This window comes from Mandrillus leucophaeus, unplaced genomic scaffold (genome assembly GCF_000951045.1).
Source record: "Mandrillus leucophaeus isolate KB7577 unplaced genomic scaffold, Mleu.le_1.0 Scaffold2133, whole genome shotgun sequence".
Lineage (NCBI taxonomy): Eukaryota > Metazoa > Chordata > Mammalia > Primates > Cercopithecidae > Mandrillus > Mandrillus leucophaeus.
This window is the reverse complement of record NW_012102181.1, coordinates 50,325-63,554: the sequence shown is the minus strand read 5'-3', so window position 1 is coordinate 63,554 and position 13,230 is coordinate 50,325. Positions and strand designations below refer to the sequence as shown.

Sequence of the window (13,230 nt, the reverse complement as noted above, 5' to 3'; positions counted from 1 at the left end):
TTCCTCTCTACTGATTTGGATGCCCTTCATTTCTTTATCTTGTCTGATTGCTCTGACTAGGACTTCCAGTACTATGTTGAATAGTAGTGGTGAAAGTGGGCATCCTTATCTTGTTCCAGTTCTCAGAGGAAATGCTTTCAACTTTTCCTTGTTCAATACAATATTGGCTGTGGGTTTGTCATATATAGCTCAGACCATAGTGGAATAAAATTGGAAATAAACTACAAAAGGAACCCTCAAAACCATGCAAATACATGGAAATTAAATAACATGTTCCTGAATGATCATTGGATCAAGAATGAAATAAAGATGAAAACTAAGTGAACTGAATGATAATAGTGATACAACCTATCAAAACCTTTGGGATATGGCAAAAGTGATGCTAAGAGGAAAGTTCACAACATTAAATGCCTACATCAAAAAGTCTGAAAGAGCAAAAATAGACAACCTAGGGTCACACCTTATGGAACTGGAGAAACAAGAACAATGGAAACCCAAACCTAGCAGAAGAAAAGAAATAAGAAAGATGAGAGAATAGCTAAATGAAATTGAAACAAAAAATACATTTAAGTCTTTACTCCATCTTGAGTGAAGTTTTGTGTAAGGTGTAAGGAAGGGGTTCAGTTTCAATTTTCTGCATATAGCTACCAGTTTTCCCAGTACCATTTATTAAATAGGGAACCCTTTTCCCATTGCTTATTTTTGTCAGGTTTGTCAAAGATCAGATGGTCATAGATGTGTCGTCTTATTTCTGAGATCTCTATTCTGTTCCACTGGTTTATGTGTCTGTTTTTGTTCCAGTACCATGATGTTTTGGTTACTGTAGCTTTGTAGTATAGGTCAAAGTCAGGTAGTGTGATGCTTCCAGCATTGTTTTTTTGTCTTAGGGTTGTCTTGACTATACAGGCTCTTTTTTAAAATTTTGGTTCCATATGAATTTTAAAGTAGATTTATCTAATTCTGTGAAGAATGCCAATGGTCGTTTAATGGGAATAGCATTGAATCTCTAAATTACTTAGAGCAGTATGGCCATTTTAATGATATTGATTCTTCCTATCCATGAACACAGAATGTTTTTCTATTTGTTTGTGTCCTCTCTTATTTCCTTGAGCAGTGGTTTATAGTTCTCCTTGTAGAGGTCCTTCGCTTCCCTTGTTAGCTGTATTCCTAGACATTTTATTCTCTTTGTGGCAATTGTGAATGGGAGTTCATTTATGATTTGGCTGTCTGCTTGTTTCCTGTTGGTGTATAGGAATGCTTGTGATTTTTGAACATTGATTTTGTATCCTGAGACTTTGCTGAAGTTGCTTATTAGCTTAAGTAGCTTTTGGGCTGAGATAATGGGGTTTTCTAGATATAGGATCATGTCACCTGCAAACAGAGACAGTTTGACTTCCTCTCTTCCTATTTGAATATGCTTTATTTCTTTCTCTTACCTGTTTGGCCTGGACAGAACTTCCAATACAATGTTGAATAGGAGTGGCGAGAGAGGGCATCCTTGTCCTGTGCCAATTTTTAAGGGGAATGCTTCTAGCTTTTGTCCGTTCAGTATGATATTGGCTATGGGTTTGTCACAAATGGCTCTTTTTTAAAAATTTAACTTAATTTTAAGTTCCAGGATACAAGTGCTCATGAAAATCAAATACCAAGCTTGAGGAGGAAATGTCCTTCCCAGGGCCCTTTACAGGGTGGTATTTGCAAGCAAGCAGATTTACCTTTCCACTGGTCCACCTTCTTTCTCCTACTATCTGATTTGTTCTTCCTCAAGTATGCATTCTGTGGTAACCTTGGGCTTGTTCTCTTTTTGATAGTATCTGTGGATGATGGGAGTGCATCCAATGACCCATTTCCTGGCCTGGTTCCTGGAGAACATGGTTGTGTTGACCGTAAGCAGTGCTGCTCTGGCCATCATTCTGAAAACAAGTGGCATCTTTGCACACAGCAATGCTTTTATTATTTTCCTCTTTCTCTTGGATTTTGGAATGTCAGTCGTCATGCTGAGCTACCTCTTGAGTGCATTTTTCAACCAAGCTAATACAGCAGCCCTTTGCACCAGCCTGGTGTACATGATCAGCTTTCTGCCCTACATAGTTCTATTGGTTCTACATAACCAATTAAGTTTTGTCATTCAGACATTTCTGGTAAGTAAGTTGTTTTGTAAAAATACAAAATAAAACAAAACTGCAATCTATCTAACAAAACAAGACCAACCACCCTCACCTTTTCAATTTGTCATATTCATATCTACATGGGTTTTCTGATATCTGCTTTTAAAAATCTTATCCACAAATGTAAACCATTGAAACTGCAGTGTTTTTGCTGGACAGCAGCCCATTAAGAATATCCAGTTTTTACGTAACAGAGACTTTCTGCAGACTCTGGAAAATAAGCAGCATTCTTAAGGAAGCATATAACTTTATTTTCTCTTTCATGCATGGAAAATAATAGATTTCTAAAGATATTTTAGAAGCAAAAAATCAGCATTTTTTCTTGAAGCATTATGAATTACATCACATTGAGTAGAAAAATCTCTCCGTTAGCAACGTCAGAGTCACTCGTCCATTTAAAATGTACCTCCTAAAAAAGTATGGTAACACTTTCAGGTCTGTAACATCAAATACGTAGAACATAAAAAATGTATTCATTATTTTATGACAATTGCTGGCAAGCACAGTGCCTGAAACATAGTAGGAACTCAATCAAAGTGAGGGTGAACCATCTCTATGATCTCTTGAGAGAGCCAGTGGCATCACTGTAAACACTTGCACTGCGCTCAAGACTATTCTCTCCAGCAGGTCAAGTGACTTCCTAAAATTGCAGTCTGTTGAGAGATATGACAGAGTCTTAACAGAGACTTTGGGGAGATGTCAAAGAGACCTAGATCACAGGGCTGCTCGGGGTATTTAAAGGCCCTTAAAAGTCCTTTTGTCCAGCACAGGATTCATGAAAGCCCCAGTGCTTCACTCACTTATTGGGAGCAGAACACCTTCTCTGCTCATTTAGGGCCTAGAGTAAAATATTTACATGAAAGCCAACTGAGTTTTCTTCAACTTCAATAAATGATTCAAAGCTCTCTGGTTTCTACTAACCATGTACACACAACATAGATACACATGCAGAATGAAAAAGTGGTTATATTCCATCAGTGTTTTATCTATTGATATGTGTTCATTGGTGTTGATTGGCTTATGTCACATTTGTAAAAATTCATAACCAATAATTTCATATTAGTGTTAAGTAGATGTTTTCAGAATAATTAACACAAGTGGGACCATTCACGGTCCTTCCCCATATACTCCTTGTACATAGAAAAGGAGTCATCCACGATCTGACCTAATTTTCAAATGGTGGTATTTTTAATTTTACCTCGGTTCTTATATTTGTGGGTTCTATGCATATGAAATTTGATTTTCTTTTTACATATTCAAATGCTTTTTAGAAAATAAAAAATATCTAACTCTGGTACATTGTATTTTTTAATGTAAGATTTTTTTTAATGGGATTTCTTTCTAACACAAGACCTCTCCACTGAGATAAAATAACATTTTTCTTCAATACGCCTTCTTTCTAGTGTAGAATAGTGTATGTATTCCATCAGATAGCCTGCAGTATGCTCCAGGGCATTCACTTAATAATAAAAAATAGTAAATTGCTCTATTCCATTTTTCACTGTTTTGTGTTACACATTTCTGTGTATGATGCATTGGATTTATGACACTTCAAGCATCTCAGTAAAGAGAAATAATTCCTTTTAACGTTAAAAACTAGCTTGTTATCATGCTTTTCAGAGTGGACTGACATTCCACTATGTTTTTCAGATTAAAATATTTAAATGACTGCCTGAAGCGATGGTTGAGCGTCATCAGAATGAAAAGTTGTTACGACTTCTGTCTTTGAATTAAGTGTTGTGGATTTTCTGTGTCCCAATCAAACACTAACGTGCAGTTTTTCTTTTCACTCCATCAATCTGTGGGCAGTGCCTTCTCTCCACAACTGCCTTTGGACAAGGAGTATTTTTTATTACATTCCTGGAAGGACAAGAGACAGGTAAGAGCGTGCATGTGTAAAAAGTAACTCTCAGTGAATCACCTTTTTGGAAATTAATAGTTATATTGCAAGTGATCCAGTAGGAAGTCTTCATTATCAAGTAGAGCATTCAGAATGAGATTCGGATATCTGGTTTCACTGTTGTGTACACCTCCCACTGTCTGGTAGCCCCAGTTTTGAAAACATTTAAGAATAATCATGGCATCCCTTGCTTCAGACACTATCCAGGTCAACCACCCAGCCAATGCTCGGGTCTTCCTTATACCACCCCGATGTCGGGTCAGGTGAGTGACCTTCTGAATCTTCCAAGAGTAGGGTATGCAAATGTGTTCATCTGTTAGATCAGGGGTCCCCAACCCTTGGGCCATGGAGCAGTCCATGGCCTGTTGGGAACTGAGCCTTACAGCAGGAGGTGAGCAGCAGGCAAGGGAGAGAAGCTTCGTCTGTATTTACAGGCACTCTCCATTGCTCACGTTATTGCCTGAGCTCTGCCTCCTGTCAGGTCAGTGGGGGCATTAGATTCTCACAGGAGCCTGAATGTCATGTGAACTGTGCATGCAAAGGTTCACATAGGTGCATGTGTCACAAAGGTTCACAAACATGCAATAGGTTGCATAATCCTTATGATAATTTAATGCCTGATGATCTGTCACTGTCTCGCATCACTCCCAGATAGGACCGTCTAGTTGCAGGAAAACCAGCTCAGGGCTCCCACTGGTTCTACTTTATGGTGAATTGTGTAATTATTTTATTATATATTACAATGTAATAATAATAGAAAAAAATGCACAATAAATGTAATGCACTTGAATCATCCTGGAACCGTCCTCTATCCCCCAGTCTGTGGAAAAATTGCCTTCCACGAAACTGGTCCTTGGTACCAAAAAGGATAGTACTACTGTGTTAGATAATTGTTGACCTGGGATCTGTCTTCCTAGATCCTCTATCCGTGTTTTCTAGTTTCTCCTTTCTAATTATTCCTTTCACATGACAACCATCCACATATTTGTTGGCTCTCATCTTTACTCCTAGATTTACTAGATCATTCCTGAAGATCAGGATCCAGAAATAAGTCTAATCAGCATAAAATAGAGTGCAATTATCTCATACCAATGCAGCCTAAAATGATTTTCTAAAAATCTATTGGCAGCATTTTTTGCTTATATTGAGAATTTGACAACCAAAATTCTAAACCAGAACATACATATATTTCATAGATATTAGTGTGGTTTTGCGGGGGAAGGGGGTGTTTTTGTAAACAGAGGTAAAACACATGCTGTAAGTAAAATTTGACTCTAGCTATTGTTGTATTAGCCAGTTAATTTGTACTGGTCTTTGAGTTCTTAGAGTTTTTCAGTAAGACATATTAAAATGTTCTTTTACAGATGAGTAATCCTGAATGATTTCTTCTAACTAACCTTTAGAATAAATTGAATCAAGATGATAGAAACAAAAAATGGTCACTGTTAGACCATTTGAATGTTTTGGTCTAAATTCCAAGAACACAATGATTAAAAAATGTATTTTATTGAACTGTAGCCTGGTACCATAGGGAAATTTAGAAAGGGGAATATTTTTCTTAAATTATATGTTAATCCAGAAATAAATCACAAACATATTATAAGAAAATAATAATTCTTTTCCACCCTAGTTCTTATATATCCTATCTATGTATTTTCCAAGAGCACAGAGAGTTACACAGTTTAGAATTTGGGTTCTCAAGGAGACTTTAAAAATTTTTTTTGAATGCTGATTTTCCTTAAATACAAAGTCCTTTCTACTCAGTAAATAAAACTAGATAGGAGTAAGGTGATCTTTAAAACTTTTTAAAGTATTAGATATTAAAATGTAGTTAATGATCACCCCACCTGGTATCATTGAAATAGGTGTAAGATTGCACAAGTTAACATTTCATTTGAAGAGTTATGGCCAGTGGTATTGACCTTCTTTATGTTTTAGTTCTATTCAACTTTACTTGAGCTTCCAGAAGTAATGAACTCATTGTGACAAAATCTACTGTAAAAGAGCTTGTGCAGTTCTAACTCTGACCTTTTTCTTCCTGCTAGGGATTCAGTGGAATAATATGTACCAGGCTCCAGAACAAGGGGGCATGACATTTGGCTGGGTTTGCTGGATGATTCTGTTGGATTCAAGCCTTTATTTTTTCTGTGGATGGTACTTGAGCAACTTGATTCCTGGTAAGAATTTTGCACTTTATAAGATAACAAAATAAATTTTAGAAACAGTTTGAATTAATATGCACAAATATTAGAATAATCATTTATTTTTTAAGGAAGATCCAGAAAGGGAAGCCTTAGAATATATTTTAAAAGGAGCAGTACATTTTTGGAAAAAATGTGATGCTTTTGTTTCCTGAGTGGAAGGTGAAAGGCCATGTGAGGGGTTAGCCAGGATGAAATAAGCATGAAAACTCACCAGGCCCACCAAACAGCTCCCAACAAGTGGATTTCAGTCTACACAGAAAATATCCTGGTTTCCTAGATAGAGTGTTTCCCAACACGCATGAGGGGTGAGGGGCAAGAGAGCCTGGGGGCCCTTGGTGCTGCAGACTCCCAGACAGCAAAGAGGTCAGGTGGGGTGGGGGTGGGGGTGCTCAGAGTGCCTTGGGCAGAAAGTCACTTCTAGTGGGGGTCTAGGGGCCAAGCGCTCAGCCAGTGGCAGGTCGGCAGGTGGCAGGACCTGGGGAGAAGCAGGTAAAGCCTAAAGGCAGCTAGATAGGGTGGGCTGGGAGTGAGGGGCCATGTCCAACCACAGGGCTTTCAGTGTTGTCACGGATATGGGGTTTCCCAAATGTGGCACACTTTTTTCCTGGTGTGGCAGGCATTCCCCAGAGGTCTGGAGGACAAGTGTATCAATGGTTAAAAAAACAAACAAACAAACAAAAAAACCCACTAATGGTAATGGGTTTTCTTAGCTGTTTTGGGAGGAAAAGAGGCATGCATACTTTACCTTTTTGGTTCAGGTCCAAAAGAGCAGAAATAGCACTTTAAAATTATTTATTTTATTTTTTAGAGATAACACTTTAATGGTGGTGTATTTTCTTACTGAAATTACTTGCAACCTGGTTCTATGCTTTTCAAGGCAAATAGCATCTAACTAAATTAAAATTAAAAATGTAAAAAAAAAAGATTCTAATCTTACACAAATGAAAATGGAGGGATAGAAGGAAAACAAACACTGTTCATTCTGTTTGTGAAAACACATTCCAGACTTGGAGAGCTCATGAATCATTTAGGGATGGGTAAACATAAAAATAATATGGGTCACTGAAAAGATCATTTTACACAAAAGTAGGAATATATGGCCCTCAAGAGGTAGAGAGAGAACATAAATTGGAAACGTGATTTATTTAGGAAAAACTTAGACTGCATCGTCTTGGTACTTTGAATAAAATTTAAGAAAACAAAACTTAAGAAATAAGATTCTAGGAAATAAGAGATAAAAAAAAATGAGTTGAGAAGGCCAAGGGTTAGGAAATTGGATAAGAAGCAATTGACTATTGAGAAGAAGCAAAAATAACATAAGACAGTAATGTTACAAAATACATCTGTGATATCAATTTAAAATGCAAAAGACCAGCAAAAAAAGTCTACTCTCTGCAATGTTGAGATGAAGATAAAATGTGTCCTGGGACCCAGAATGATCTGATTTCTCCCTCAACCATCAGCATCTAAGGCAAGAGGCTCCTAGGGGTAGTATTTTTCTACATTATAGTGAAGCAAAGGTACATTGTATTCAGCTGAGACTTTCGCTCTGAATCCCACTGTGGAATTCTAAATTGAAAAGTTTTAAAAGAGACTGAGCCTTGAGGTGGATGTCTGGTGTGCAGAGGGTTCACTGTCTAGGTCATATTTGAATGGAAGAAAAGGGAATTGGGGGTACACTCATGGAAGAAGGTAATTGAACTCAGAAAAACTGAGTGATGGTGGGAATGTCCCCACCAGTGGGACAGTATTGAGTCATTCCCTATCCTGTGGGTCAGGGGATGTTCGGCTAAGCTGGTGGCTTTTAAGAAGAAATTCTTTCTAAAAGTTCAGTGAGGTTAACTTGAGGCTCAGAAGAAATTTAAAAAAATCGTTTTCCTCAGGGGACCAGGAGATTCAAATACTGGATTTGGTAATCTTTTGGAAGTACCTTGGCCGTCTGAACCATGCCACATTTGGAACTCACGTATATTCGACTGGGGAAACCATCATCTTCTGTTCCCTCTTTCATCTCCTCCTGTCCTTCCATTTCTTCAGACTCCTAATTCCCTGCCCTCCCATTAGGTTAAGGTTAAACCAACAATCCACCATCTTCATACACTCACGCCACAATCCTGCAGTCTCACAACATGGCTCATGATTAACATCTACCCAATATGTAAAAATTGAGCTGCTTCAGAGTCAGCTCTTACGATACCACATCCAACTGGAGAAAAAGATCTCCTGATTTTACTTCGCAAGTCTCCCTTAAGTTCACTTGGATGTACCTTTTCTAGGGAATGTCTCCATGTTTTCATCAGGCCACACAAAGTGTTCTGTGACCTCTAATGAATTACGATTCCCAGCTACATTGGATCCTACACCCTGCAAAGGGAAGCAGTGCAGGAGGCCCTCAATCCACCTCTGAATGGCAGACACTCGTTTCAACATTTTGTTTAGTGAATTAAGAGTGGTGGGTTTTATATTTTCTCTTTGTGATTGTAACACTAATTTTACCTACCAGCTAGTAAGGAAAAAAGATCAGAGTCTATTACAGAATTAAAAAAAATCAAAGCTTGAACATATTTATAACACATATTTAAAAATACAAAGGCATAGAGCTGAATAAATATGTCAATAAAGATTTTTGAATTTATCACAGAATTCAGATTCTTTTATTTCGAAAGCTAAAAATAAGAGTTGACAATTTGCATATTCCCAAATTGCTCGAAGTATTTATTTTCCACTTTGACAAAGTCTGCCGATAATAACAAGGAATAAAATTGCCAGACACTATTGATGGGCTTTCAGATCCATAAAGAGGGTTATAATTTCTAGGAGCTCTCAGACCCAATACCTTCTTTTTAACACAAATATTTTATATTACCTCCTTTACTCTCTTGAAATGAAACTTATAGATAATGAAAACTACCCGTGTATGAGTCTTAAAATTAATGTAATTTTAAAATTTAGTATAAAAGAGAAATAGAAAGTAATTTATAATAAGATAACATGTAAATTATCAGTGCTCAGGCAAGAATTCATTAGAACACAGAACGAGATATTCAGCTGCTTACTTTTATTTGGAATAAGTTCGGATTTAAAAGAAGGAAAATGGTTGGAAGCCATTTGGTACTAAAAGGAAAGAAAATGCACAAGTAAAGAGAAATGTAGACACTAGAAGTAAAGCTAATGTTAAGTAGTACTAGATCAGATTTATTGGTATATGATTAAAAGGTGAAAATAACTTCAACTGAAGTAGGAAAAATGTGGGAAGAAATGTTATACACTAATGAGGTGAATAAAATAATGATATTTTTGTAAATGACCTGGATCTTACTTAAAAGTAATAAGGAAAATTCCCTATGTTAACACATGGGGCAGGTAATGACAAAACATAACAGAAGATCCATTTCCTGTCTTATGATTCTGTCTCATTTCAGTCTCTCCATTCAGCCTCCAGTCTTTTAAAGACTTTGGAGATCTATTCTTTAGTAGTGACAGGAAATAGAGGACTGATTGGACAAAGGAATAATATTAATAATATGAGAGGGTTTTATAGAGAAGCCAAGGGAACAGCATCAAAATAAGATTGAAAAGTAATAGGGAGCCTCATGTTAATCATTTCAATGTGTAATTTTTACCAGATGGTCTTATTTTGCTATACAGTTTAAAAAAAAATATATATATAGAATGACAATATAACATAGTTACTAACCCTTATTAATACAATTTAGTACATTTTCTGAATTTCTACTAATTTAAATATATCTGGTTTTAAGTTTATTTAAAGCAATCTTCACATCTTTTGTCATGTATTTGGGTATAATGGGGCAGAATGAAGATTGATACAGTCATACTGCATTGCAAACTTGAAAGCAGTGAGTGACATCACTATTGATGGCATGGTTTTCCAAAACAATGAACAATTTCTACTTTAAACACTAGTCTTCCACTGGTTTACACAGTGGTTGAATTTCTGACAAATTTAGTGTATACTGAAACTGCATAGAAACTTTGAGTTTATATGTGCTAGGCTCAATAACCATGCAACACTTTGCATTTGCACAACTGGTCAGGCTCACAGAAGGCAAGTCAAGGACATTTCTTTGTTGCACTTTGGAGGATATTGACTAACCCAGGCATCTGCACCCTAAAGACAATTGTACCATCCCCATTGTATTAATCCTACTTTTTTATTTTCTGTATTTCTGAGGCTTTGACTGGAGTTGAAGGCGTGCAGTTACTGACCCTAGAGGGACTGTTCCTTCCAGGGATAGCCAGTTCCTAGCCATAGTGAAGGACTCACCTGTGGATGTGCCTTTCACATGCAAACCAATCCAGAGCCCACACCCCTACCACTATGGGATGCTCACACTCAGGGCCACTGTCTACCTGGCCTGATGAGCCCAGGGCAAGGTACCAGCCAACTAGGCACAGATTCTCTCCCCAAGAGCCTGATGAAATTACTCACACTAGTTAATTAGAAATGTACTTGCCCTTCCTCACATGTTGCTTCCCTTGGAAACCACAGTAAAGGCTTTTGTTCACATTCCTAGAACACCCCTCCCTACTTCCCCTGTCTCCTGACTGACACTGGTGCTTCCCTGTGTGACCCTGTGTGGTGTGTCGTGCCTCCTTCTCTTGGGGTCTGTAAGTAACAAAGTATAGTTGCAATGACAGTTAGTTCCTGATTTGTTGGCATCATCATACTTGAGTAATAATAAAATCTACATTGTAAAACACTGTTCCAAAGTCTCCTGTGGGTAGGAGGGTGTCTCCAGATGGGAGGTATGAGACAGGTGAGAAATTTCTCTCTTTTGCTCTCTGTCTCTCACACACACACACACACACACACACACACACACTCCATACCCCAAACAAATGCTTTTCTCTCCATTTTCTTTCTTTGTTATAAAGTGACCCGGTGAGTATGACCCCAGCATTTCTCAGCCCCGCTGTCGACTGGGAGACTCTATAGATCCAGCATCAAATCATTTTCTGGCCTGCAGGGCTCAGCATCAACTGGAGGTCTCCACGCTTGAGTCAAGAGCTCACAAGCAAACATCTCGTCCTCGCGAAGAGTTTTCATTGCATAAACTCTTTTTATATGCCTCCAATTAAATTTGATTCTGCTCGATCTGTCTAATTTCATTGATGTCTTCTTTTATCACTGTCAGTTTTGCGGGGCAATGCTAATTAGTTTCCTGGCCTGCATAAGCCAGCAGGCAGTTCCCCTTGAGGAGAAAAGCTTGGTGTAAATGGAGGACCTTTGCACATATTAATGTGCCCAATTACATCTGGTAACGTGAGCAGGTTGTATGTGCTTCTAGAGTGTGCACATACACCAAGTTTGGATTTATAAGCAAAAGCTGATTGCAGAGGCAAGCCAAAGAGCTGAACGGCCTCCATGCCAACTTGCATTTGGCTGCTCTCTGCTTTAGTTAGATTAGTAGATTAGGAGATTTTAAAAGTCCAGACAGATTACGGCTGAGGTGGTTTAATTAGCAAAGCAACCCTTAATATTCAATTTATTTCTAATTTATTTTTTCCTAACTCTGGAATGTCTTTCATAGTTTGTTTCTACTTCCCATCCCTGAAGCCATTACCTTAGATCAGGCCTCACTGTGCCTGATCTGGACTTACAGTGAATTACAGTGCCCTTGTAACTCATTCCCACTCCTCTAGGTATCCCCTACCCCAGCACCTCACCTCTGCACCCTACCTCCGTGTTGACACAAAGTTATCTTTTTAAAAAATAGACCAAATGGACCATGTCCCTCCCCTGCATGACAGTCTTCCACAATTCCAAAATGTCTGGAGAATAACTAATATCCTCAGTGGCTCCCAGGCCACCTGAACCTGCTCTGCTGCAGATTCATGCCTCTCTCTCTCTATTCCTGTTGTGCTGATGGGGAGTTGGGGGGCAGTCTCCAATGTACCCAGCACACCCACACAGGGTAGCCAGATAAAATACAGGGCACCCAGGCGAATTCAAATTTCAGATAAACTACAAATAATCTGGGGGACATATTCATACTAAAACATTACTTGTTGTTTGTCTGAATTTCAAAATTAGTTGGACATCCTGTGTTTGTATTTTCTGAATCTAGCATCCCTCCCAGCATCTCTGTCTTTTCATTCTCACTCCTTTTTCTTGGGTTGAAGGGCCTGCTTTTGTTTTGAGTAGGTGGAAACCCTACAATGACAGTATTGTCTCGCGTTTTTCTCTCAATGATTTTTTTTTTTTTTTGGTCACCTGTACTAGAATGAAGGTCCTAAGAAGGTGCAGTCTCTGCCTGATTCATCTGTGTGTCCCTCATACCACTAGAGGGTGTGACTAGTTGATTTCTGTTTGATGACTGACATCTCCCTGGAACAGGAAGGTGTAAACCGGAGAACAGAAGGGCAAGGGATACGATGTTCCAGATCTAGGGGACTTCTGCTGTGTTCCTTCGTCACTGTGCTGAGGCCTCACCTGTCCTGCTCATTCTTGGGCTGACAGCTGGAACTGTGAGCCCTGGGAGATGAGCCAGAGTCTGTCCTCCTACCTCTGTACAAAATGCTTAGTTATTTATTTCTCAGCAAAGCATCTCCCACAGTAAGTCAGGGCTGCAGTAAGGTGTCATTTCCCAAAGACTCAAGTGAGAAAACAAGGACACAACTAGTAAAGAGTAATGACTTAGCTCCATTGCAAGAAACTGGTGACTCCTGACATTGTTGCAGTTGCCTATGTGTGCACGCTTGTGTGTGTGTACATGTGTGCATGTGCTGCATGAATGTGTGCATGTGTACATGTGTGTGAATGCCTGTGTGTGTGCATGTGTGTGTGGGTATGTGTGTGTCACACACACACATGTATGGTGATCCTCACTTTTAGTCATGGCCCAAAGTTTGAAATCATATTTATCTTTGTACAACTTCCACTTGTATCGAAGTGAAGCAGAGCTGAGGCTTGCTTCAGGATTTCCTTGCGTAC

The 13,230-nt window shown here is 38.5% G+C and overlaps 1 protein-coding gene across 1 annotated transcript in view; it reads left to right on the top strand.

Moving 5' to 3' along the window:
* The window catches only part of LOC105540019 (ATP-binding cassette sub-family A member 13-like), a 37,132-nt gene that overhangs the window by 2,109 nt on the left and 21,793 nt on the right, over nucleotides 1–13,230 (top strand). Inside the window, exons 2-4 of the mRNA XM_011980510.1 lie at nucleotides 1,812–2,141; nucleotides 3,978–4,047; nucleotides 6,114–6,245. Coding sequence (XP_011835900.1) covers nucleotides 1,812–2,141; nucleotides 3,978–4,047; nucleotides 6,114–6,245 — 532 coding nt within the window. The remainder of the gene's footprint in view (nucleotides 1–1,811; nucleotides 2,142–3,977; nucleotides 4,048–6,113; nucleotides 6,246–13,230) is intronic.